The sequence below is a fragment of the Aulonocara sp. 'chitande type north' Nkhata Bay genome, linkage group LG15 (assembly GCF_057382095.1).
Source record: "Aulonocara sp. 'chitande type north' Nkhata Bay isolate Kocher_YH1m ecotype deep benthic linkage group LG15, A_spYH_male_GT1.1, whole genome shotgun sequence".
In the NCBI taxonomy this organism is placed as follows: domain Eukaryota; kingdom Metazoa; phylum Chordata; class Actinopteri; order Cichliformes; family Cichlidae; genus Aulonocara; species Aulonocara sp. 'chitande type north' Nkhata Bay.
This window is the reverse complement of record NC_141358.1, coordinates 8,523,430-8,549,067: the sequence shown is the minus strand read 5'-3', so window position 1 is coordinate 8,549,067 and position 25,638 is coordinate 8,523,430. Positions and strand designations below refer to the sequence as shown.

Sequence of the window (25,638 nt, the reverse complement as noted above, 5' to 3'; positions counted from 1 at the left end):
AGTAATGTGTAATCTATCACCACAAATATCCATACAGTTGTGTGTTTTTTTTTTTTTTTTTTTTTTACAGTGCTTACTAGTGTATCATGTCAGTGTGGGAGAGATGAAAGTTTAAGCATGCTCTCCTCGCACCACATACGCATTCACACAATCTCACATGTGCAAACTATACCCATCTGTAGTTGTGTTCAGAGCAGGTGTGCGCTAACAAGTAATATTGTAATCTGAGTATTTATCACTCTGCAATAGAATGTAGCATCAGTGATTTATGCTGTGGGGGGAGAATGCAGTGAGGTAAAATACGCCATCCCACCCATGACAGACCTTATCCAGGCAACTGGCCGGCAAGTTGCCTCAGTTTGGACAAATGACTACCCAATGATTATCTGCCACTTTTGTTTACAAAGGAACTGTCATTGTAAATGAAAAACTATATTATTTGTATTTAAAAATCATTTCAAATAAAATCTTTTAAATGAGCTGGTTTATTATTGTATGCATTGAACAGGATTTAATTTTGTATATATTTATATTTGTAGTATTTGGTCTTAAAAGGAATATTGCGTAACTTATTGCAGATTGACGGTGTTAGCTTTAGCTCAGGTTACTAAATGAACCTGGTAGCTAGAAAGTAAACATGTGACCACTTTATATAACATCCTCATTTGCATAATGAAGTGAATATGTAAAAAAATTATGTGAGAATAAAAAGGTGGGCTGATAGTTTTGTATTTCTTAAGTAAATACAGAAATAAATATATTAATATTAAAACGAAAGTAAACCCAAATGAATTTGAAAGCCAGTTAAACCTAAAATGTCTATAATCAAATAAGGGCTTCATTTATTGTCAAACTGTGCATTTATTATGATAATTTTCGTACATTTGTCGGCATAAATACACTCCATTTTCAGTGAGTGCCACTTGTTTCTGGAAATGTAACTAGTTACTTTCATATCACTAAAGCACCGAATAGCTAAAATCCTGTGGCCTAAATGACACTTGATCACCAACTGCCACACATACTGGTTTCCTCCTCATAGGAACAGGTGGGAATTCCCTGTCAGTATAATTTGCAAATTTGGAGTCAGTTCTCTATGATAGCATCGTGATTTGGATAATATCAATATGTAGCCATGTGTAACGGCACTGTGGGGGTAAATTATGGTTACATCAACATGAGCCTGACAGAAGCCTTATGAATATTTAAAGCTACTCAGGCACGTAAAATGTTAATCAAATGACTCATTAGACCCGTGTCGGTTGTTTTTGTCTGGACTGGGCTCACACTCCCGCACTCCATGCCCACCGAGGGGTGTTTTTGTGTTGTCAAAGGGGGCTGAACCTCTTCAGTTTGAGTGCTACTACTTTATTTACCATGCCATCTCTCCCGCTCTCCTGAACCCGGTGGAGATAAAACGCAATAGGCAACAGCTTTAAGGCCAGATAGGAAAATTATGCACACCAACAATTCAGTCGCACTTTCCCCCTCAGCTTCCGCCCTGCAGGATCTTTCAACTCCTGTCTCTGAAAAGCATCGGACGGCGCGTTAGGAAGGTGAAGTCTGCCGCTCTGCTTCCCGCCGGCAGCCCACTGAGCTCGCTCGCCTCCCTGCCGCATCTGCAGGGGTGGAACCCGGACTCGTGCCCCCCCTCCTTTCCCGGTGTTTGTGCTGCATCTGATGCTGCACTGTGTGCTCAGCCAGCCTGCTGTGGAGAAATTGATTCCCCGCTGATGAATCAACCGCTTCGACATAGGTAAATAAATCCTACTACAGACTCGACCCTCTCACATCCTGACGTTACTGGACTTAGAGCGCACAAACGCACGGGTGCTAATTTCATTAGTCTAACCTGCAAGGTCAAAATACACTCACACTGGGCCAACAGAGATCCGATAATTATATTAAAGCATTTTTTATTACAGGATCATGCTCCTTTGATTGTCCTTGTATTGGCAAGATAATGATAAACTATATATATATATAGCCTGTGTGATATATTAATGGCAAAGTAATTATTTTCCCATCATGCATCACAAAGGTTGATTGCAGTGGGGTGTGGGCCCCCATGTGGGCCCCCATGTGCCTACCTTGCAGGCAAACAGCTTTTTTTTTAGTGTAAGTGGTAACGCATAGCTCTTCATTTGAATATGCTTTCAGTTATCTGTTAATCCCTTCATCAACTAAAGGAAAGAAGTAAGGATGACTGGAAGGAAAGCATCCAGTAATGAAGGCTTCACCTCTGCTGTCATGACTGCCTGAACATCTTGGAGTTTTTCTTTAGGGTTGAAGCCAGGCCAGCTTATCTGACTGAAAATAAAAGTTTAATACGTGGCTGCTTCACTTAGAGAAGCAAAGTCTACAGAGTTTCTCGTGCTGTTCCCTTTTATAAACATGCTGACCCTGAGCTAAAAAAAAACAACCTGTACAGCGGTGGGTGGAGAAGCCAGGGAAGCCAGGGCCTGCGATCAATGACAGAAAGTGTAATTAAAGTCGTCATTGTAGCAAATCTCCACTGTGGACTGCTCGAGCTCAGTCTGATGATTTAATGCCTAATTGTTAAAGATCACTTAGTGTTTTAATAGAGTACAGAAGGACATTAAACTCTCAGCTTTTTTAAAAAAATAATGAAAAGATGGTCACCTGTGAAATGCGTTGGGAAATGTAGACATTGTGGTTCTTTAACATTAAATACACTATTTTTTTCATGTATATATATATATATATATATATATACATATATATATATATATATATATATATATATATATATATATATATATATACACATAGTCCAAAATTCCACATTGGCTACCAAAAAAAGCTGGCAACGCTTGGCAGAGCTGAAAATTATTTTAAAAAGTTATCTTTTGATTTGGTTTTTAAGCTTTTACATTTTCCAAGACAGCAAACCATTATTTAATACACAAACACAATAATCCACTTCTGTTTCTTCTGTCTTATTTTCTGGTGAGATTCACTGGCAAATCAAATAAAATACAGATACCTTCTTTGAAATTCCACGCTCTTAATTTACATATTCAGTGTTCTTCTTTTGAATATCAAGGCTTTTTGTTCTACCATAACTCATAAGCAATAACGTATTTTGGTATCACAGGGATTCTTTACAAAAAAATATAATCTCAGGCTCCTTGTGTGAAAAAAGTAGCAATTATAATCTTTTTAACTTTTACCTATTAAACAGCTTGTGGGGATAGGTTAATTGGATAATCCAAATTGCCACTAGGTGTGAATGTGAGTGCGAATGGTTGTCTGTCCCTGTGTGTTAGCCCTGCGACAGACTGGCGACCTGTCCAGGGTGTACCCCGCCTTTCGCCCTATGACAGCTGGGATAGGCTCCAGCACCCCCCGTGACCCTGAAAAGGATAAGCGGAAGCGAATGGATGGATGGATGGATGGATGGATGCATGGATGGTATTAAGCAGCCTATTTATGGATGTCTTACTCTGTTAAAATGGATGGGGTGGATTTGCAGTGCAAAGGGATGGAGTGTGACACTCGTAAAGCACGAGCAGCACGTTTGATGATTATGTGCGTGAGCAAAGCCGCAGCCTTTAATCAAAAAAGACCTTTTTTAAAAAAAAATCAGAGCCTTTCTGGTGCTTTTTCCATCGCTACATGTGTCTCGCTCATGGCTTACCTGAATAAGAACAGCTGTGTGTGTGTGTGTGTGTGTGTGTGTGGTTCTGTCTGTGAGTGTATAATTTAAAAAAAACAAAAAAATAAACCCGGCAGCTACACTCCTGGCGAAGCTCCAAAACACAATGTTTTGATAGAGTGACAAGGTAAAGCAGCCTGCTGCTCTTATGGGACCCAGATCCTGTAGACAGAAACAGAAGCATTCCCCTGTGTGTGTGTGTGTGTGTGTGTGTGTGTGTGTGTGTCGGTTGCACTGCATTTCATCAAATCTGAAGGTTTTTTTTCCATTCGAGTTGTTTCATGGTGCATGATTTGTGTGTGTGTGTGTGTTTGTGTGTTTTTACAATAACTATTTGATGTTTCACATTTTTTTTTGTAAATGGGAATTTTGAGGTTCATGGCAGATTTTTTCATCTGCAGCCTGATTGAATCCGACAGTCCGACACTGAAGAGTGTTTTATCGTCTCCCACTCCTTTTTTTTGTTACTCTCTTCCTCCCCCCCTCCCTTGTTGTTTTTCTACATTTTTCCTTTGTTTTTTATTCATTAATTTAAAAACTAAACAAAAAAACATTAAATAGCTGGAATTTGTTTGTGCTTTTTCAATGCTCCTATAACATTCATAGCACTTTTTAACCCTTTACCCCTTACTTGGAGTAACCCCTGAAGCTCTTTTCTGAGCCAAGCAATTTCTATCACATTTCAGACCTGCTGCCTTTGGAAAAACCCAGAAACTATTCTAATGGTTTTCAAACTACCTCTTTATTAAATATATAGTGAGGTGTCAAAACCCACCATTAAGGGTACAGGTTAGGCTGTCAGACGCCATCTTTATGGAGGAAAGAGTTAAAGAGTTCAATCATTTGAATGTGCCTCTCTCTCCACGTTGTCCTCCTCCCTCTCTCATTTCCTTGTCCAGTTTTTATCTGGTCTCCTCCTTTAACTGCCACCTCTCACTTCTCTTTTTATTTTCTGTCATTTCCACTCAGTCCAAACTGCGCTCTTAAACCCTAAATTAGATGAACCCCATTACTGACTTTAGTGATCTGGTCAAATCTTCATCCAGCGCTACGTGACCTTTTTCATGTCATCTCATTTTTTTTACCCCTTTTGCTTATGTTTTCATGAGAAATGTTTGACAGATGCTGAGGATGTATTAGTGTGAGCACTTATACAAACACACATGGTGTACCCTAATGCTTCCCTTTATATTTATGGTTTTAAGTCAAACATCTTGACAGCTACTGGACTGAAAATCTTTTTGTCCAAAGTGCCATCATTGGGTCATTTTTCAGTTGATGCTCTATTTTTGGTAAAAGCGTCAGCTGTACTTTGTGTTCAGTGCTCATTAGCAAATATAAGCATGCTGTAATGTACACGTCAGCATGTCAAGATGATTGTCGGGAGGAGTCCTGTATAACCTCGTAGCATGGCTGGAATGACTGTTTCAGTTGCTCCTGTTTTTTCCCCCTTTCCCTGCACTTTAAACTTTTTTCTTACTTTCTGGTTGTTTAAATAGCTTTAACTCAAACATGTTTGTCGAGAGAGTTTTTGTCCTTCTTGTTGCCATGGAATTTTTTTCACATAATTTCCTCTGGGAATAATTCATTACAGATCCTATAAAGCATGGATATTAAACATAAAGTCCGGGGACCGGAACATGCCCAGGAAAGACTTGAATCCCCACACCTATGGCTTTAGAAAATGTGAAGGAAGGCATAAATTTCAGACTTTCAGCAGTGTTTTCATATGTAGTTTTTCCTTCTGATTAAGACTTTTCTATTAATACTGCCCCCCCCCCCCCCGCCCACACACACACACTTAGTATCAAATTGATTCCCATGTGTTCCATGACATCCCTATTATAGAGGGTTCAATTCAATACAGTTTTATTTATATAACTTTATATTTCAAGGACAGACCTACAACAATAGAGAGAAACCCCCACCAATCAGACAATACCCCTTTTGAGCACTTGGCGACAGTGGGAAGGCAAAACTCTCTTTTGACAGGAAGAAACCTGCTGCCATCTGCTGTGCCCGTTGGGAGTTAGTGGAGGGAGAGAGACAGGATATGAGTGAAATGCGAAGAAAAGAATTTTACAAGGACTGTACACAAAAATCTTTTTTGCTGATGTTCCTTATCTCGTTTTGTTTGCGTCTGAAGGAAATGACTTTCCTCTCTGTCTTCTCCTTCCCGTCGAATCGCTTGAGGACGACAGGGAAGATTAATTACAATATGTTTATTTAGCAAACACAGTCACCTTGTAATATCTGATTGCAATTTAAATAAGTTAATTTTGTCACCAGGCTTAGGATATTTATGACACTGTGACGCTCTCTTCTTCCTCATCAAATTGTATTTGCTGATAATCCATAGAGCTTTGCAGTGCCAGTCTTTGTATAAGCATAAGCTGCATATAATTAATATATTTTTGTGATTAGACTGATTGGTTTAGAATCCCTGCTAAATTTCCATTGGTGGAAGTCCATATGGAGCCTTCAGGAAAGCAAAAGCAGCTAAAAATTGCAAGGATTATTTAATCTAAGCCTGAGAGCGATAAATATAACCAGGTCCTCTGTAAACTTGAAATAGCAATTAACAAACAACACACAGAAAACAAGATCTGCTCTCAGCGTGGGGTGATAATATGAACATTTCCATTAAGTCTACAAGTTCTCGGCTCCGCTCTTCCCTCTCATTCGCTTTTGTTCCATTCAGTACAAAGAAGACTAAAGCCACGTTAGTTCACATTAATCAGTAATCCAGCACCCCGGAGGCTGAATTGCATTCGCTTTACAGCATAAAAGACAAATTGTTCCACATACTTTTATCATTAGCTAAGCCATATTCTCCCATTAACTTCCAGTTTATTCCTTTGACCTCTGAGCGTGCACTAGTATAATTACCCAATCGGCATCCCAATTAATTTTTGTGCTTCTTCTGCTCACTCTGTCCATTTCTGTCTTACTCCATCTGTCCTTAAGTTGCTTGCTCTTTTCCATTTCCACACTCATTTTTGGATTCAAAGGTCTAAAATTAATTTTCAGAAGACTTGATCAATGCTGACAAATGGAATAATGGAAAAACTAAGCGTATCAGCCACATGTACACATGATTATTTCTGTGCGTTTTCTTTCTGCCGTTCCAGTGTGGTGCATTTTGCCCTCACGCGGTTGACTTTGAGGGCATGAGACTGCCTGGCACCCTCAGCAAAGGTGTGCGTCTGCACCTGCGTCAAGATCAACGTGACCACAGGGGGCGCAGTTGCTGGCATCTGGTTAACTTGGATCCAGAGTCAGAGTCAGCCGTGCAGAGTATGAAGATCCAGGACTCCGACACACAAAGTACGAGTTTAACAGTAATGTTATGATTAGCTAGAGTGGAAATCAGTACAAGATCTCAGTAGATTAGCAGTTTCTGAAATACACAGACCAACTTGTCTGGTACCAACAATCATGCCACATTTACAGCACTGAGTCAGTACCATGTGATTTCTTATTTACATAAAATGTTATGTTAACAAGCAGGTGAAAAGGTATACCTAACAAAGTGGCAGATGATTGTATATCAAAGACAAATATGGATGCTAAATACGTAGAGATTCAACTCCAGCCATTGCAACAAAAATAAAATGAAAAAATTTGATATTATTCATAAAATCTAGAATTTTATATAATAGAAATGCATTTTATAATATAATATATAATATTATTAAGGTCACACAAAGTAGACAGACATGACTGGGAGTATGTTTTACATTCTCCTATTACCTTGTGAAGCAGAAATGCATAAAAAAGCAAATTTGTAACAATGAGAAGGATATTGGAAAGATGTCCTGTCAGTTTGTGTCACATGTTATAAATAATTCAACATCTACAAATATTTTTGAGACCACAGACCACATCTAAGCCTAGTTTTACATACAGATGTGTGTGTACAGGTGTGTGGCTTAGTCTATGTCAGAGAGCTCCCCCCTCCAAGACCACCGCCATGACCCATAGTTGGTGCAAAGAGCAACACTCCCCACCTCCACTTTTCTCTCTGAAGTGTGCTGTGTAGTTAGAAGGGCTCAGCAGAGATAAGGAGGGGCAGGCGGAGTGTGAGAGCTCGCCTATTTAATACACGCATTGTTGTTTATCCTTTTATTTATTCCCACCTTATCACACGACGCTGGTGCAGAATCCGATTTCACTGTCTGTTACCATGGTGACGCCCTGCCTGAGCTGTAAATAAATTCGGGGGGGGGGGGGGGGGGGGGTTATATTGTTACACTGATTAGAAAACACATACACACATATACATAGACAAAAACACACTTATACTAATCTATTCTGCTGCCAAGCAAGGGTATGTTGTCTTACTGCACTTATTATATGCATGCATTTAGGTTTGTGTGTGTCTGTAAGGCGGTGATTAGACTGTTTGTTTATGTGTGTGTCTAGGTGTGCAGTTTAGTGAGGCATAACTATAACTCACTTTATTGCTGTGTCCCCTCTGCGTAAGTGAAAGCGGATACAAATCTCCATGCCCCGAAGCCAGTGATTATGTTATGCTAATCACTGCTGATCGTCGCTGCATGACTGAGTCTGTAACACCAGGCTCCCTCCAACATTTGACTTCCGATGTCCCTCAGCAGGAAAATAAAATCGCATGCAGGGGTTCACTGATTGCTTAATTGTTTTATTAGCCATAAACAAATTAGGCTGCGATCCCAACCGTATTGTGTTTGGGGGTCTGGGTGGGAGTGGTGGGTCCCGTGCAATGCTGAAAATCGTTCTGCTTGCCTGCAAAAACCCCCCCAAAAACTGGCGCTGTCTCATATTGACTCGGTGAGTGTTAATGGGCTCCCACCCCTCATATCCAATTCTTTTTTAAGTAAAAGATGATTATCTGTTCTGTCTCAGTCTGTCTATGTCTCTAATGTGATGTGCCGTAATGAGACAGGACTGATTGAAGAGGGACATCAGGATTAATCTCACCGCGTAATTACTTTTATGATTTATGGCTCTCACTTCTGCGCACTCAGGCCATTACAGTGCGTGTATGTGTACAGTTTTACAGAGTATTTGTCCTGATCTTGCTGTTTACTGTCGTTGTTGTTTTTTATTATCACGTAGACTTCACCTGGCACCTAATATTCACTGTTAAAACATCCCGTGAGCGAAGCTTTGCAGCCGACTCTTGACAAATCTCTTTACACGCTCGCAGAGGCCGCGAATGCAGGCGCCCTGCGTGCGTCAGGGATTGAGGCTCCTTCTTGAAAGGTTAACCTGCTTCTGATTGAGTGTTAAAACCCCACAAATACAGCTTGGAACGGGAACCGGCATTGCAACCAGGGCGTAACTAATCGATATGCAGTGAGGGGAAAAGCCCGAGTTGGTACACTTGTAACCTTTAAGAGCAAATAAGCCCTCTCGAGCCTGCTTTCTTCTTCTTTTCTTTTTTACTTTAGAGACACAGACAAGCCGTTGGCTGGCCCCTTTTCTTTGTCTTTCCATGTTTGTTTTCTTTTTCATTACAGATAAAACAAGAAATGCGTTACATTAGCTGACATAGAAGCCAAAGAAGACTATAAATGAAAGGAAGAGTGTTGAGTTTCTGACAGCAGTGTGATCTTTTATCGCAACCAAAAGGGGCTGTGGGGCTTCTGCTGGAACCGTTTGATGTTTACAGGGAAAATTGATCTCTTTACCTTAAAGCCAGTCTGCATAAGCTTCATGGATTCAAAAGTAATCAGGCAAAGGAAAAACAAATAGCGAGATATTCCAATTTTGGTCTGGACTCTTTAAGAAAATAATCTTCCTGTGCAGAAATTTCTTCTCCAAAAATGAAAAAACAGACATTTTACTGTGTGTAACTCATACGCTTGTAGCACAAAACAGTGCACAGCTTGAATCCTTTGTCACCCGCTCTAAGCCTTCTTTTTTGTTGTTTTTTTCTGAAGACAGGCAAGAAGAACCCCGAGATGCAGCAACTGTAATTACATTACTGTCCCACACTGCCACACACACACACACACACACACACAGTGCTTTGAGCTCAGCACGTCTGCCGGCTGCCACGGGATGTTAGAGGCGTGTTGCTATGGCGACTGAAAGGGGACACACAGGAAGGGGGTTAGGGTAGAAGAGAAAGAGGAGGGGGTTGTGTCGGAGATTGAGGAAGAGAGAGAGAGAGGCACGCGGAGTTGCCGGTGTCTTGACAGTCAGTGTGTGGCAGCGGAGGACAGCAGCGGCAGACTGCTGGAGCAAGCGAGATCTGTCAGAGGAGAAGGGGGGGGGACATCCATAAATCTGCTGCTGAGGTGAGGCATCACAGAGACGGCAATTAGCACAGACAGCTGTGTGCATGGTAAGTAACGCTCAGCAGGTCACTTTGAAGCTTTTTCTATTTGAGGAAAAGAGAGAGAGAGAGAGAGAGGATGAAAGGCATCGTACGTATTCACGTGGTCTGTCTGCCTCTGTTCCTGTTTCTCTCTCTCTCTCTCTCTCTCTCTCTCTCTCTCTCTCTCTCTCTCTCTCTCTCTCTCCCTCTGCAGTGGCAAATACTTTGCAGACTGCTGTCTGTCTGCACTGGAGTCAAGTTGCATCAAGGCGTTGTTTAGCCATTTACAGAAATGAAAGAGTAATGTGCCGCTGACCGGGTAAATTGGCAGGAGAGCTCTGAGAAGTAAAGCACAGAGCTTCGTGTTCAAAGGCAAAGTCAGCTGATTCTTTTATATAATTAAAAAAAAACCCAAACAAAATAATATGGATTGATTGATTGAGATAGATTGAGAGAGGCAGTGTGGATTAATGGCACTCAATCAAACACTTGAAAGTACTGCCTGTGCGTGTGTAAATGTGTGTGTGTCTGTGTGACAGCGCACTTCATTGATTGTTTGATAGTGTGTGTGGGTGTTGTGGGTTTCATTTCCTATGTTTGTGTGTCTGCCTGCTTGCGGGGCTTTGTCTCTCTCTCTTTCCCTCTCTCTCGTAGTGCAGTAATGATATTTATTGCAATCTTTGCAGCTGGAGGGTTGGGGGGGAGGGGTGGAGTAAAGTACAAAGCTTTATGTGGCTTTGTTTCTACTACTTCCTATATTTTTGGTGTGTTTCGAAGGAGGGGGGCGGTGAGTGTGTGTGAGTGAGCCTCTGAGTTTCCACTGTGATTTGCAGCTGAGCAGTGTTGCACGCTTTTTTAAAAGCTGCCACTTTGAGTTTGATAATCTCTCCCGCTGTCTCTCAGGTCTGATGAGTTCCTTGTCCGCCGGCTCGGAGATGCAGGCTTCCGCTCTCGACCCCCAGTTCATACCGGGGCCCCAAGGTAAGGTGCCTGGCAGGAAGCGAGGACGCCCTCCTATCCGAAAGCTGGAGTTCCAGAGCCACTATGTTGAAACTCTGTCACCTCTTAAGGTCCCGAAGAAAAGAGGCAGGAAGCCTGGCTTTAAGGTCAGTTTAATTTTTTAGTTTAATCATGTAGATGGGCATTCCTTTAATAGAAGAGGGAAACCGTGTCTACACAGCAGTGCAGGAGTCTTTGTTGGTACAGCATACGATCATATACAGTACTGAGTATAGGTCATCTGTGTTTTGAGGCTGCTAATCTATACGTATTTCCCTGAACCCTTGGTGGTTATACATACAAACCACTTCCCTCACATATGTGATCAACAACTGAAAATGCTTTTAATGCATTTTTCTTTTTACACAGAGTGCACTCCGTTGAGTCTTCCTGTGAGCAAACACAGTTGAATTTTCACACAGTTTTCATGTTGTCATGTTGTGTTTTCATTCCTTTGAATGACTAAGGCATTTTCTTCCTTGTGAAACATATACTTAACCTAGCTTTCATTCTTTATTTTGCTCGAATGTCTGTATTCATGATGGCCCACTATTTTCATCACCTACAGCGCTGGGTAGTCTTAAGGCAGCCCTCATTCCTTGCTATCAGCTGAAAACTTGGCATATGTCATCGTGGTGTGCAGTTAATCCTTAAAAAACTGTGAAAACTGGACAAGTGGATGACATAAGAAGCAGTGGTAGGCCTAAAAAACTATCTGCAGCTGATGAACAGCATCTGAAAGTGATGTCTTTAAGAAATACGAAAAATTCCAGCCAATGACACTGGACCTGAGAGATGCATCTGGCACTTCAGCTGCACCATCTGTTGTGGAAGGATTGCTGTCATGAAGTTATCCTTAAGGAAAGGAAACAGGTAGAAAAGGCTGAGGTATGCTGACTGGCAGCCAGTGGTAACAGGTCTTATGTAGACATTGATCCAGATGTCTTGAAAGACAATGATCTCAAACGTTCTGCAAATGTAGTAAAAGCATACCTGGATAGATAAACAATCAACAGAACACCATGAGTCATGGATTGGCCTCCCCAGAGCCTGGACTTCAAAATCTTTGAAGCAGAGTGGGATCATCTTGGCTGGGAACGCATCAAAAAGCAGCCAACATCCAAAGAAGAGCTTTGAATGTCTTTCAGGAAGCCGGGAGAACTATTCCTGAAGACTTCTTAAAGAAATGAAAAGAAAGCTTGCATATGAGAGTTGAAGGCTGTGTTGAAGAATAAAGGTGGGATTATAAGCTTATCAGAATAGTAGAGAATCAATATTTTCCTTTATATACTATTTCCATTTGTATTTCCAAAGTTTTAAATAAATCGTTGCACCTATAGTTTCCATGTTCCTAGCAAACTATTAAGAAATTATGGGTGGCTCAGTACTATATAGTACGTGAATGAATGGAATACCGTATCCCATGCTCATAAATGAGGTGTCTAAGGAACATCTTAAGGGAACTTCTTAAACTTTGGCATAAACATTCAACACGCATAACCATCAGTAATAAATTTGCCAAATTGACTGTGAGCTCACAAAACACGTTTTTGGGCATAAATTGAGAGTTTTCATAGAATTTCAAAAAGGATAAAATGATGAAGTGATGACATCCATCCATCCATCTATCCATTTTCTTCCTCTTATCTGGGGCCGGGTTGCGGGGGCAGCAGCCCAAGCAGAGAAGCCCAGACCTCCCTCTCCCCAGCCACCTCCTCCAGCTTATCCGGGGAAAAAACAAGGTGTTCCCAGGCCAGCCGAGAGATATAATCTCTCCAGTGTGTCCTGGGTCTGCCCTGGGGCCTCCTCCCGGTGGGACATGCCTGGAAAACCGCGCCCAGGGGGCATCCTTATCAGATGCCCGAACTACCTCAACTGGCTTCTTTCGATGTGGAGGAGCAGCGGCTCTACTCTGAGCCCCTCCCGGATGGCCGAACTTCTCACCCTATCTCTAAGAGAGAGCCCAGCCACCCTTCGGAGGAAGGGTATTCGTAGTCTCATTCTTTCGGTCACTACCCACAGCTCGTGACCATAGGTGAGGGTAGGGGCGTAGATTGACCGGTAAATTGAGAGCTTCGCTTTTACACTCTGCTCTCGCTTCACCACGACAGGCCGGTACAGCGTCCGCATCACTGCGGCCGCTGCACCAATCCGTCTGTCGATCTCCCGCTCCCTTCTCCCATCACTTGTGAACAAGACCCCGAGATACTTAAGCTCCTCTACTTGGGGCAGAAGTGATGACATTTTGTATGAAAAAAGTTAAAGCTGGTAAATGTATCTCGGTATTGTAAGTTGTGATTTTTCTACACTCACCAGCCATTTTAGCAGGTATAATTCAGTTGTTTGTTAAGGAAATATTCAATCAACCAATCGCTCAACACTAGCTCCGTGCTTTTAGCCATGTAGAAATGGTTACGCCAGTGTGAATGTTTGCACCAAAATTTGGTGTAAACAACATAAAAGCATGGATCCATGCTATCTTGTATCAGCATTTCAGCTTGTTTTTGGTGATGGAATGGTATAGTGCAGGGGTGGGCAATTCCAGGCCTCGAGGGCTGGTGTCCTGCAGGTTTTAGATCTCACATTGGGTCAACACACCTGAATCACATGATTAGTTTGTTACCAGGCCTCTGGAGAACTTCAGGACACGTTGAGGAGCTAATTTAGCCATTTAACTCAGCTGTATTGGTTCAAGGACACATCTAAAACCTGCAGGGACACCGGCTCTCGAGGCCTGGAGTTGCCCACCCCTGGTATAGTGGATATTTTCTTTGCAAACCTTTGGCCCCTTAATATCAACACAGCCTACCTGATTGTTGTTGGTGACCATCCCTATCCCTTTATGACCTGCTGGCTGCTCTGGGCACCATGTCACAAAGCTCAGATAATCTCTAACTGGTTTCGTGAACATGACAGAGAGTTCACTGTACTGTAATGTGGTGGAGCAAGAGATCCACGTTATAGATGTGCAGCTGACAAGTCTGCAGCAACTGTCTGATGCTCTCATGTCAGTATGGACACAAGTCTCAGAGGAATGTTTCCAACATTGCTGAATCCATGCAACAAGGAATTAAGGCAGCTCTGAAGGCAAAAAAGGGCTTAACCGAGACTGTATTTAATAAAGTGTTTGGTGAGTTTATCTGTTGTGGTTGCCTGCCTGCTTTTAAACAAAGCTCACAACAAGATGCTTTTGTCCTCAGCTGTAAATCTACAGTAATGGGCTTTAGCCTAGCCCATTAACCAGACTTTATAGTATGTGCTGCATTATAGGAACTCTACAGCTATAGCTAAGGATTTTCTTTCACCCATGTCAGTTTTCAACATGCAGAACCTCTAATTAGCGACTGCATGTGTATGTTCCCCTGTAGCTGAAGCCCCGGATGGTGATGTCCCCTCTAGCCAATTCTCCTCCCAGCAGCACACCAGAGCCAGAGATGGGCTCCATCCCACAGGACGCTGCCATCGTCCCCCATTCTGCCACACCACAGGTCCTGACAGGTAAAAAGACACAAAGACACGCACAGTTATAATGATCAGTTTTTCCATAAAGAAGCTTGGCCATTAATAATAACAATAGTGGAGAAATAAGCCATTCATTAAAGATAAACATACATATTCCAACATACACATAATCAACCATACGGTCTCACATTCATTCACACATATGCATGCAAACAGATGTGAACTATGGCCCAGAATAATAGGAAGAACGATTGAGGGAAAGCTAACCAATGGTGGTTTTTCAAAATGTGATTCTCATTGTGCATTCACTGGTTGAAGTGATGGTGTGACTTTGTGGCCTCCACCTTCTTTTTTGTTTTGTCTACTTCTTGTATTATCTCCCACCCCCACAACCCCCCATCCTTTACTACTCTGCCTTTGACTTTAATTGAGGGGCAAGATAAAATGCTTCTGTCTATTTTTTTTCCAATGTGATGTTTCATTTTTGTTCTCTAAATACACTAGTGACTGGTTTTCCCTAATTTATTTATCTAATTTAAACCACAAGCATATGTGGATTTATTTAGGATAAAGGGCTCACACCTTCACACATAACCCAGTTACATATTTTGTTTTCCCTTCCAATCTGCAGCCTCTTTTCCTTAGTTGCTTAGAAAATAAGATTTTTAGAAGTACGAATCTTAAATATTCTTTTAAATAGGAAACAAAAGTCATACAACCATGCTTTCTTTCATTTTAAAAACATCTTTCCCACCCTAAAGATTAGCCTTGCTTTGAATAAGCAAATATTTAAAGGCTGCCTTTAGTGTATTTAAGGTTAGAGGGGGGAAATCTCATGCGTCAAGGACCAGCCGTTTGCTCTTTGTTCATGCAAATCATGAAAAGTGTTTGATGTCAGACTGTAGACACAGAGATGAAGTGCACATGCGCATATGCATGCAGACAAAAAATCAGCACGATCCCCGTGGTGCCACCCAGACAGATATTGATATTTTTTTTCCTCCAGTGGAAAAAAAGCATTTCAGGAGCATCTATGTATATTGGAAGTATACATTTCCTTTTGAGTGACTAATCTTCTAAATCTTATTTTTAACACGCACATATATATAGTATGTGCCGCAGTAATACGTTATGATGTAAAGATCAAAGACGACTTTTTAGCTGTTGCAATGAACTCGTAGATATGCAGCAAAATACTGCTTATATATCTAACTGCTTATATTTGAAAAGTATCAAAATACATTCTGTAGGGCACATGTGCCTTATTGTGTGCATGTGGGGGTGTGTAATCCTTCAAATTTGCATGCCCAGATCTTAATCATAATTGATTTTTCAGAACACAATAGCAGTACATTTAACCTTTGCATGAGCATAATGCAGAAGTAATGCAAAATCATCTTAGTAGCATATTTCAATGTTATAAATCTGTCATTAGGAAAATCTGTATCTGCCTGGTTCTGACTTAACTAGCAAGCATTTACATTATTGACAAGCTGAAAAGCTGGCACAAAGGGAGCAGACTCTGAGGAATTACTGACTATCTTTCATCCATTTCAGATCCATACAGTTACAGACCGCGGGGGCTTTAATGCAGCTTACCTAAAGATTAGCTTTGTATTTATTATACAGTTCTTTCTATATTATTCTAGTCTGGTGAAAGGAAGCTGTCTAATATACTATATACACCCAAAGGCTTTATACTGGTCTGAAAATATAGTAAGATATTAAGAATCTTTTTTTCTTGACTCATTATAAATTTCATATGGTCATCACAGTCCTTCTACTTTTTGTATCTATCACCCAGTTTGAACAATACAGCCACACTTGCAGTGTTTTGAGGCTATACATTGAGCTTTATGCAATGATTTTTAAGCTATAATAGCTTGTACTATGTTCAGCATCTTTTTGCTTGTTAATATCAACTAGCGCCTAACACAGTCTAAAGCTAAGGCCAACAGGAAATGTCATTAGCTTTTTAATTTAACCTTGTTTTTTTGCCATTGCCTCAGTGCAACTCAGGCATATCAAGCTTTCATGATAATCCATGAAAGTCGTTTCATTCAGGGTTGTTAGGGTACATCCTCTGATAACCATGATGGGATATCTCACAGTATAATTGCAATGGTCATGTTAAAAAAAGAAACTTTTTTTTTTGTTGGGTTTGGCTTTAACAATGCCACTTCCTGTACTTCCCTCCCCAGCGGAGACGCCATTGGCTGATGATTTTTTATGTGACCCACCGGTGGACTCGAGGCGCTATGCTATAGATCCCAGTGACTCTGCATTCAGCGTCACGACGTCACAGTATCAGATGAAGCAGTCCTACGGTTACCGTGGCAGCAGTTGCTCTGCTACAGCAGGCATGTGCAGACAAGCGTCAAGCCCAGGAAGTCACCAGGAAGGAAACAGAAATGGTGAGGCTATAAATTATTGCCAGGTGCACTTCCATGCACATCACCTGTGCCATTAGTGTTGGTTTATACTTGCATTGTAATTATGTTATCCATATCTTTAGAGATGAAATTATTTAGACCAATGAAGGCCCAGATCACTCATCATTCAAGAGATGTTTGCATTTATTTTCATATGCATTTCTTTAACATCTGCCTACATCTATAGTTGTGCTAGTTTACAGCATAATAATGTCATTTGTGGTGTAAGTGGTTTGGGATGGGTTTCCATCATAGATCTGCTCAAGTAAAGTCACACAGTCAGGTGTGCTGTAGCTTTAGTGTGAGAAACCCTGGAGTTTTTTAGCTTCAATATAATTGAATTTTGTGCAATGCAAAAAGATTAACCTGAGACCTCTACCGAAATATGCTGAGATCAGCAATCTCTGGAAGACCCATGAGAAGAAGCTTGACATAAGTAGTACACATGCTAATACTGCCTAAATTCAGTGTGACTCAAAGGTAACACTTTGTAAAATTGTAATATACAATTTTTAATTGTCGTTTTCCCTAATTGGTTAGCCTAGGAGGTGACAGTGTCTCTGTAATATTTCCTTCAGACAGAGCTAGGCCAGCTACTTCTAGCATTTTCACAAGCATTGTTTTGCCGACTTATTTTGAAACGATGAGTTGAGAATTTTGGCCGACGCCATCTACGTTATTCGAAACAGGAAGTAAGGAAAGAAAGGGGTTGATTGGCTGAGAAACCAAGTATTCTGCTCAGTAACTTTTTACTCACAAGCTAAATTACACCCTCCTTCATCATCTATGTAAATCTAACTGGGTGAAATTTCAAAATAAAAGACTGCTGCGCTATTAATAAAACTCAAAACTAGCGATTGAGACGTTATCTCTTAAGTGTTTACAGAAGCCAAAAAAAACCAAAAACCCAGATGAGCAGTAAAGGCTCTTTCGCATCACTTCAGAGTCTATAGACTGTGTTCTAAGTTCTTTTCAGGCAACATTATGAGATCATCAATTTTGTTTTTGTTTTTTAGAATAAAAATTCACCCTGCCTGTCCTCTTTTGCTATCTAGCCTACAGCCCGATGTCAGAAGCTGGAGAGTGCAAGCGTCCTGTTGGTAAGGACCCTTCCAGCTGGGGTGTGGAGGATGTGGTTTGGTTCATTAAAGATGCTGATCCCCAAGCTCTGGGACCCCATGCGGAAGCATTCAGGAAGCATGTAAGTCCGACCCGCTTAATGCCGTGTAACTTAAATACTAAATGTACTGGAACTGAGCTCATTTCCCAACATGCACTGGGGCACAGCTTACAAGAAGCAGGGTATGCTTTCTATTTAAAAATCTCTTATATGACAGCTGTAGCTCAAATTATCTGTCACCCAGTGCCCTGTGGTCCTGAATGTAAATGAGCTGAAATGGAAACTGCATGAATATTATTAAAGAATTTTTAAAGTGCACGAAGGTTTGTCCCCGAGCCTTTTAAATAAGTCACTGTGCTGCCTCCATTTCTCACACAGCACTTGAGTGGAATATTTAAAGTAACCCTTTTTTTCCCATTGCTTTACAACTATATCTTGCTATATTCCAGGAAATAGATGGGGACGCCCTACTTCTTCTGAAAAGCGAGATGATGATGAAGTACCTGGGATTGAAGCTGGGACCAGCGCTCAAACTCTGCTACCACATCGACAGGCTCAAGCAGAGCCGGTTGTGAGCCGAGTCCTCGATCGCCTCGTTAATTTTTAAGAGCAACGAGTCGGTGCCGATTCCCGAAACCTTTCTAAGTCATCAGCAATACATCACGAACGTCTGATCCAAATATATGCTGGCTTTTACTACATTTACACCACACTTTGTCCACAGATTGGACACTGTGACTGTACATGTTAGGACATTTAAGAGCTCAAACAGTTATTTTACTTTTGTCTCTCTTTACTTTGTACCTGAACTGCTATAGATTGTAAATAGTTTGTCGCCAAACAGATGGCAGCTACGGTATATTGAAGTACGACCTGTAATAATAATTTTTGAGCTTGGGCATTGTTAATTTGTGCAGATCATAATCACTGGATACTGTATTATATCATTATAAACTTCTAGGGTGCTTTACCTCAGTAACACATTTAAACTTTACAAAGTCTTGCTGCTGGACTTTTAAGATAGTCCATTTTATCCTCACTTGGTCACGTTTATCCAGGTTAAAGTTGGTGACATGACTTGTAATTAATAACTCAAACTGTTCATTAAGTCGATTTGGAAGTCTGTTGCAAGATAATCTAGAACAAAACAGCGCTGTTACTGAGCCATTTTGAGAGCACAGTTCTCAAACATCTCTGAACTTTAAGTGCACACTTGTTGGCCAAGCAAATGGTTTATGTGCCAAAGACTTGACAATACAAAGTGTACATTTATAATACTGGAATGTGTAAAACTTCATGAGAAAGGAGTGATAGAGCTCATATTTGGAAAAAGTTTTAAAAAATAAAGAAATAAAGAAAGAAGTGATTTGTTAACGTGAAGATTCTGACCACAAACCACACCGGAGTTCGAGTGAAGCGACCAAGATTTTTTACCAGTCGTAGATGTCTGTAATCACACAGTGCTCATAATGACAGGAAGGAAATATGACTTCTTTTTTCCACTGAGGTTGCAATGTAGCATGAGACAAAGCGAATTTAATAAACCTCGTACAACTGGGTGCTCACCGAAACAGATACTACCACTACAATCACTACATTTTACAACATATCTACTCGCAAACTTCACCTCTGTGACTTCCTTCAGGTTACATTCTTCTCATACGTTACCTCTTCAGTCATTTAGAATGGAGCAGGATTTCATCCCTTAACTGTTAAAAAGGGAAACTGCTGTATGTAAAATGTCTCGAGCATTAACATTTGGGGGTTGTTTTTGGTTTCTTTTAAACATTGCCATGTCAGAATCAGGGCTATGCAGCCACCAAATTCAGTTTTCTTGTGTGACATTGTACAAAAGGTAGTCATACACAGTATTTGTCAAACTTGGTTAAACAATGCCTTTTTTAATGTGTATAGTACTTGTTACTTACTTTAATTTTGTTTTTTTTCAATGCTTAAATGCTTTGTTTGTACAACACAGACTGATTAGTACCTTTTATGATTAAAAAAAAACAGTTTCACTTTATCAAACTTGATTTTAAAGACATGCAAGAAATGAACACAAACATTTAGCACATGAGCTATTTCAACAAATTTAAGAATCTCTGGATGTTGTCAATTTTTGAGTTAGTGACCTATGTTAATTGAATTTTGATGTTCTTTACTGTTTGATACTTAAATAAACCTGGCTTTATTTTAATCCTGTCTCTTATTTAACTGGATTTTGTGCTGTTAGTTAACATAAAGGATGAAAGATAAAACTGTGTTTATTTATCTGAAATAGGAGCTGTATGGTAAAACAGACAAAGCAGGATGTATCATAGCCAAGGAACTGAGAATATGATATTTCTGGGATATCAGCATGTATAGAAAATTACCAATGACAGAAATAATACTATCAATTGAATTTATTTAATTGAATTTCTTCTCTTTTTTGAAAACCAATTGTAAGTATAAATGTACAAAGGTTTACAAAAAGTACATTTATGGGATGAACTACTGTGAAGTGAGGCACCTATAATACATCCACTGAAGCTACTCAGCCATGGAAACCCATGTCATGAGGTTCTTGGTGCACAGTTTTGTGTTGATAGTAATGCCACAGTTGGTTTGAAACTGCTTTTATTGAATCAGCAGAGCGTGGATGACTTTTACACACCTCAGCACCCGGTGACCCAGCTCTGTAACTTTATGTGGTCTGCCACGTGGTCTGGCTGACTTGCTGTGGTTCCTAAACACTTCCACTTTGCAATAATACATATTGCAAAGTAGACAGAACTGCACTTTGCAAATCAAATGATCATGTTCACATATGGTGCAAAGGCTAGAATGCACTGGTGCTGCAGGTTTTATCCCACAGTATCATAGAGCAGTTAGAATATCAGATTGATTATCAGCCGTGTTGGTCAAGTTACTTGAAAAAAGTAATCAGTAGCTAATTACTTCCCCCAAAAAGTAATCCCGTTACTTTACTGATTATTTATTTTCAAAAGTAATTAATTGCTTAGTTACTTTTTAAAAACACGATTTACAACCTGAATAGGTGATAAAGCAATAGATTTTTCAGCCCAATTCTACTTTTTCTGCATAATCCATCATACAAAATGTAATCAAATGGAAAAGTCTCTTTTTAAAACTTGTTTTATTAGTTTTAATCGTTTAACTTTATGCATCAAGCAAAACTTTAATTATATGCAACATTCTCTGACTGGAAGAAATAAGCTTAATATTTAAACCTATTTTCTGCACATTCCAGCACATAAAATAAAATAATTTTTTGTGTTTACACTCACTTTTTCAAATAGATGCAAGTAAAACACAGCAGAAAATAAATAAAGTCAAAGACTAGTGGTCCTGTTGCTCTATTTTCACCTGTAAAGCAGGAGTAGGGTAGGCAGAGGTTTGCCCTGGTGCAGGTGAGCCGCAGCGGTCAGTTGAAGAATCCGCGAGTTTATGTTTTTGTCACTTTTTATGGAATCAAACTCAAAATAAGGTCAGTACTTCCACGCTTTAAACGCTGCACGCTCATACTCTGTCCCGCACTGGATATATTATCCATTGTTGATCTGCACACAGCTGTTGTCACCAACGTCGCAAAAGTAATTGGATTACAGAGATGGGCAGTAACGCGTTACTGCTTATCAGTATTTAGTAAAACCTTTCGCTGTGAAAACAAGCTACAACAAGCAACCACAAATTGCTTTCCAATTTTCAGATTTTTTTCTTTGCACTTTCAATAACTAATATTACTATTATTACTATATTACTAATAAGTGTTCATTTAAGCTGTGATTTGATTGTTGATATAGAAACACATGATAAAAACTGAAAACCAAACAGGTCATTTACAGATTCAATTATAAAAAGAAAAGATTAATCAATTATAGCAGAGGCTAAAAGCATCACAAAGGGAAAAATTCACAAACCTCAGCGACACAGGAATTGACATGTCACTTTATTAGGTAAATCTTGCTATTGCTTTTAGCTTCGGAACAGCCTTAACAGTTCATTGCACAGATTCAATAAGGCGCTGAAAATTTGCCTCAAGATTTTGCTCCATGTTGACATGATAGCATGACAAGATTTGTTGGCTCTAGATCCATGATGCAAATGTCATACTCCACCACATTCCAAAAGTTGCATACCTTGGTTGTGACGATGAGTGGTTATTAGAGTTACAGTTACAGCTTGAAGCAGTCTGGCCATTATTCTCTGACCTCTGGCATCAACTAGGCATTTTCACCCAAAGAACAGCCACTCACTGGATATTGTTTTCTTTCCAAACAGAGTAGCGGTGTCTAAAATACTCAGACCAACAACAATAGCACATTCAAAGTCACTTAAATCCCATTTCTTCCCCATTCTGATGCTCAGTTTGTACTTTACAATGTTGTTTTGACCATGCATACATACCTAAATCCATTCAGCTGCTATCCTGTGATTGGGTAATTAGAAATTTATATTAATGAGTAGCTAAACAGGTGTGCCTAATAAAGTAACCACGAGTCTATGATATTTTGAAAAACGTATCTAGAAATTAAAAGAAACACTGTAGTAAACACTTAGTCAGTATTCAACACTTATAAGAAGAATGGTCGTAATAAAGAATTTATTTATTTAGTTAATTAAGTATTTAGGTACTTAGTTGCTATTTTCTCAACTTTAGCTTGTCTGCTAACCTTCTGCTACACACTTCAGCCAGTAGGTGGCACGCTTGAGCAGTTAGCTAATTGCTAGTAAACCCAGCACAAGAAGAAGAAAAAGACTCGCAGGAGTTCACTTCCTGTATTAAGATTTTCATGCTTCCACAAATGTGTGCATCTGTCAGACAGAGGTGAACATGGCAGACGTCTCGGAGAGGACACTACAGGTCGCCGTTGTGGTTTCTTTCGCTGCCGGCTTCTTGGCGGGGTGGCAGGCAAACAGAATGAGGAGAAGGTTTCTGGACTGGAGGAAAAAACGACTCCAGGAAAAGCTATCAGAAACACAGAAGAAACTGGATTTGGCTTGAATGGTAATGCCATATTTATGACGACACGCTGTTGAGTTACAGAGCTTAGGATATGTCGGTTAGTAAAGCTTCGAGTGGACCAAAGTGATGCGTATTATTTGCTGTTATTTGCACAGTATCGCTGTGATGAATTTATATACGTAATACAAGTCACTGTTGTCACAGTTTGTTTGTCTAAAAATGTGTCTTTCCTGTAAGGTCTGCGGTATGAGGCTCTTGGATTCTGGATGTGGATCCTACACCATGTTTGTGACCGAGGGAAGGAAATCTGAAGATGACCTACCTGTATGCTGCACTACCTGTATTTGTCTGCCACGCCTTTCAATTTAAGACTCTAATTCACTCTAAACCAGTTCCATGAAAATGGAAGCAACAGCATTTTGTTGTTGTTGTTCTGCTAACAAAAAGGGAGTGGTGGCCCTGTCCCCAGTGCTGTTCTCTGCCAACATGTCTCCATCTCTGTATTTGTCAAATAAATTTTTTTTTTTTCCTATGTTGAAAGTCGTTATTCCACAATGATGTTCAGGACTTCAGATAATGTGGTGATATATTATTGAAGCTGGCACTACACTCTTACAACTTAAAAGTTACCTAAACTCTATTACAAATAAGTGGGATTATAATTTTCTCCTTATAGCATAGGAACTCACAATGAAAGGAAAACACGCAGCACTCTTTCCTTCAGCCTAGTAAACTTTTACTGACGTTTCTATCGATAAAAATTTATTATGTGAATAACTGCGCCATCTGCTGGATGAACGCCAAAGTCACCTTAAACAGCTCCATTGGGAGCCATGATTACACTAATTGATTTTTTTGTGTGTGTGTCATTTTGTCCAAGACTCGGGAAAGGATCAAAAGGCAGAGGTTCATTTAAAATACAGTATTATGCTAAATGTTTCAGGTACCTGTCAGTTCTTGATATTTTGCTAGTAAAATGGGAAAAGAGTGCAGCAGTTTATTAGCTAAAGCAGAATGTTTACAATTTTAATAACGTGGAAAATCAGTATTTGGTATTTGGTCTTTGTTCTTGTTCTTCCTAAAGACCATTCAAGGCTTTTCTTTGGGCATTGGCTGCCTTTTGTTCTGTTCTCTGTCAAAATGAACCCCCACTGGTTCAATAATGTTAAGGTCCGGGCTCTGAGGAGGCTAATCCATGACCGATAGTGTTCCACTGTGTGTTTTTCTATCCAGGTATGCTTTCATTGTTTTGGCAGTGTGTCATTCATAATTCCATTAATTTTTGACAACCTCTCCACAACACCACTGACTGAAATGCAGCCCCAAAGCCTCCACTATGTTTTACAGATAGCTGTTGCAACTCTATGTTGTACCTTTCTCATGACCTCCTACATAAATACTGACAACAACTTCAACCAATAATTTTAGATTTGAAGGCATCTTTCTATAAGATACCACTGATGGCATAACTCAGCCTTTTCTCCCTGTTTCCCTTCCCTAAGAATGGCTTCTTGACAGCCACCCTTCCACTGAGACATTTCTGATGAGGCTTCAGTGAACAGTAGAGATGCCAGATGGATCTTTCAGGTGCTGTGTCACGACTTTGCTAGGTTTTGTCTTATTACTTTGGGACATAAAATTGCATGAGTGTGTATGTGAGATTATTTACGACATAATAGCGATGAACACTGGTTAAAACAGCCCCTGAAAAAAATTCTGGGGAATCACTTCTCATATATCTCCACATAACAAGCACTACTTGGATTTTACTGACTCGTTGTGTAATAACACAGATTTTTTTTCTTCTTTCTCGTTTTTGCATTTTCCCCCCTGTTATTTGATACCAATCATGTATCAATGGATTACTCACAGAAAAGATGCAAGAATCCAGGATTTTTCCTGGATTGGGGAATCGAAATGGATTTGCATTTATATAGCAGTTCCTAGTCTAACTAGGAACTGTAGTCTAACTCAAAGCACGTTAGACTACAAGCTGTTATTCTATTTGATAGAAATCTAAAGGCAAACTCATAACTGGGAAAAATACTAGAGTCGCTGTCTAGGCTGTAGACGTTGATGGCGATTCAGTAACACAATTGCTAAAACCAATTAAGTTATCCAAAAGTATGACTATTACTGGGATAATATGGTTTACACACCTCAATACGGCACAATTAGCCATTTTTACAATTGTCATGGTACCGTACTGAGCCCCGGTGTCCCTGGGAGACATAAAACCTGGAGTAAGTACAAGCTAGTAAAACTAGCTCCTGTCTGGTGAACAGCATCTTCAAAGGTGCAAACTACCACAACCAGCCACAAAAAATTATATCTCACATCTGTACCTGTGTTTTGTATCTAAATACACATTTACACCCTTCATGTTGATTTGCCATGACTTCCATTGGCCTGAAGTTGTGCACCCTCACAGCTTATCTATAGGTGGTGCTAGTGATCTTTGTTAGTTCATGCTTACAAATCAACTTTTTGCCTACAGCATTCCAGTCACTGGCTCTGAAATGAGATCTTGTGAGCAGATCTCTCTTTTTCATCATCACCAGTCTAGTGGGCCTATTACTATGTCTCAACAAGCTTTTGGCAAGACTTTAAAAAGTCCTTTTTTTTTTCCTGAAGCACTTCATCAGTGGCTTGATGAGAAAGAAGGTGGAG

General features: G+C 40.1%; 2 protein-coding genes across 4 annotated transcripts; both read left to right on the top strand.

Annotated features, from left to right (window-relative positions):
• The first annotated feature begins 1,398 nt into the window (after window positions 1-1,398).
• On the top strand, window positions 1,399-20,180 carry scml4 (Scm polycomb group protein like 4). Of its 3 annotated transcripts, XM_086264580.1 has the most exons (7): window positions 1,399-1,756; window positions 6,811-7,006; window positions 10,890-11,092; window positions 14,354-14,483; window positions 16,649-16,861; window positions 17,935-18,080; window positions 18,449-20,180. In XM_086264580.1, the coding sequence occupies exons 2-7, from the start codon at window positions 6,850-6,852 to the stop codon at window positions 18,572-18,574; spliced, it is 975 nt and encodes a 324-aa protein (XP_086120706.1). In that variant the 5' UTR covers window positions 1,399-1,756; window positions 6,811-6,849; the 3' UTR covers window positions 18,575-20,180. The 3 variants fall into 3 exon arrangements, with proteins under 3 accessions (XP_086120706.1, XP_086120707.1, XP_086120708.1); XM_086264581.1 differs by lacking the exons at window positions 1,399-1,756; window positions 6,811-7,006 and adding an exon at window positions 9,836-10,013; XM_086264582.1 differs by lacking the exons at window positions 1,399-1,756; window positions 6,811-7,006 and adding an exon at window positions 9,935-9,966.
• Window positions 20,181-22,758: 2,578 nt separating this feature from the next.
• Window positions 22,759-23,502, top strand: lnc.lemp (lncRNA encoded micropeptide). Its single transcript, XM_086264320.1, has 2 exons — window positions 22,759-23,010; window positions 23,206-23,502. Exon 1 carries the CDS (start codon window positions 22,837-22,839, stop codon window positions 23,005-23,007), a length of 171 nt encoding a protein of 56 aa, XP_086120446.1. The 5' UTR covers window positions 22,759-22,836; the 3' UTR covers window positions 23,008-23,010; window positions 23,206-23,502.
• Window positions 23,503-25,638: the final 2,136 nt, after the last annotated feature.

Excerpts from the sequence above, each read along its gene's own strand:
- scml4 (XM_086264580.1), top strand. The coding sequence starts at position 6,850 with ATGAGACTGCCTGGCACCCTCAGCAAAGGTGTGCGTCTGCACCTGCGT. Across the intron at positions 7,007-10,889 it reads CCAGGACTCCGACACACAAA|GTCTGATGAGTTCCTTGTCC; the intron begins GTACGAGTTTAA and ends GCTGTCTCTCAG. Across the intron at positions 14,484-16,648 it reads CACACCACAGGTCCTGACAG|CGGAGACGCCATTGGCTGAT; the intron begins GTAAAAAGACAC and ends TTCCCTCCCCAG.
- lnc.lemp (XM_086264320.1), top strand. The coding sequence starts at position 22,837 with ATGGCAGACGTCTCGGAGAGGACACTACAGGTCGCCGTTGTGGTTTCT.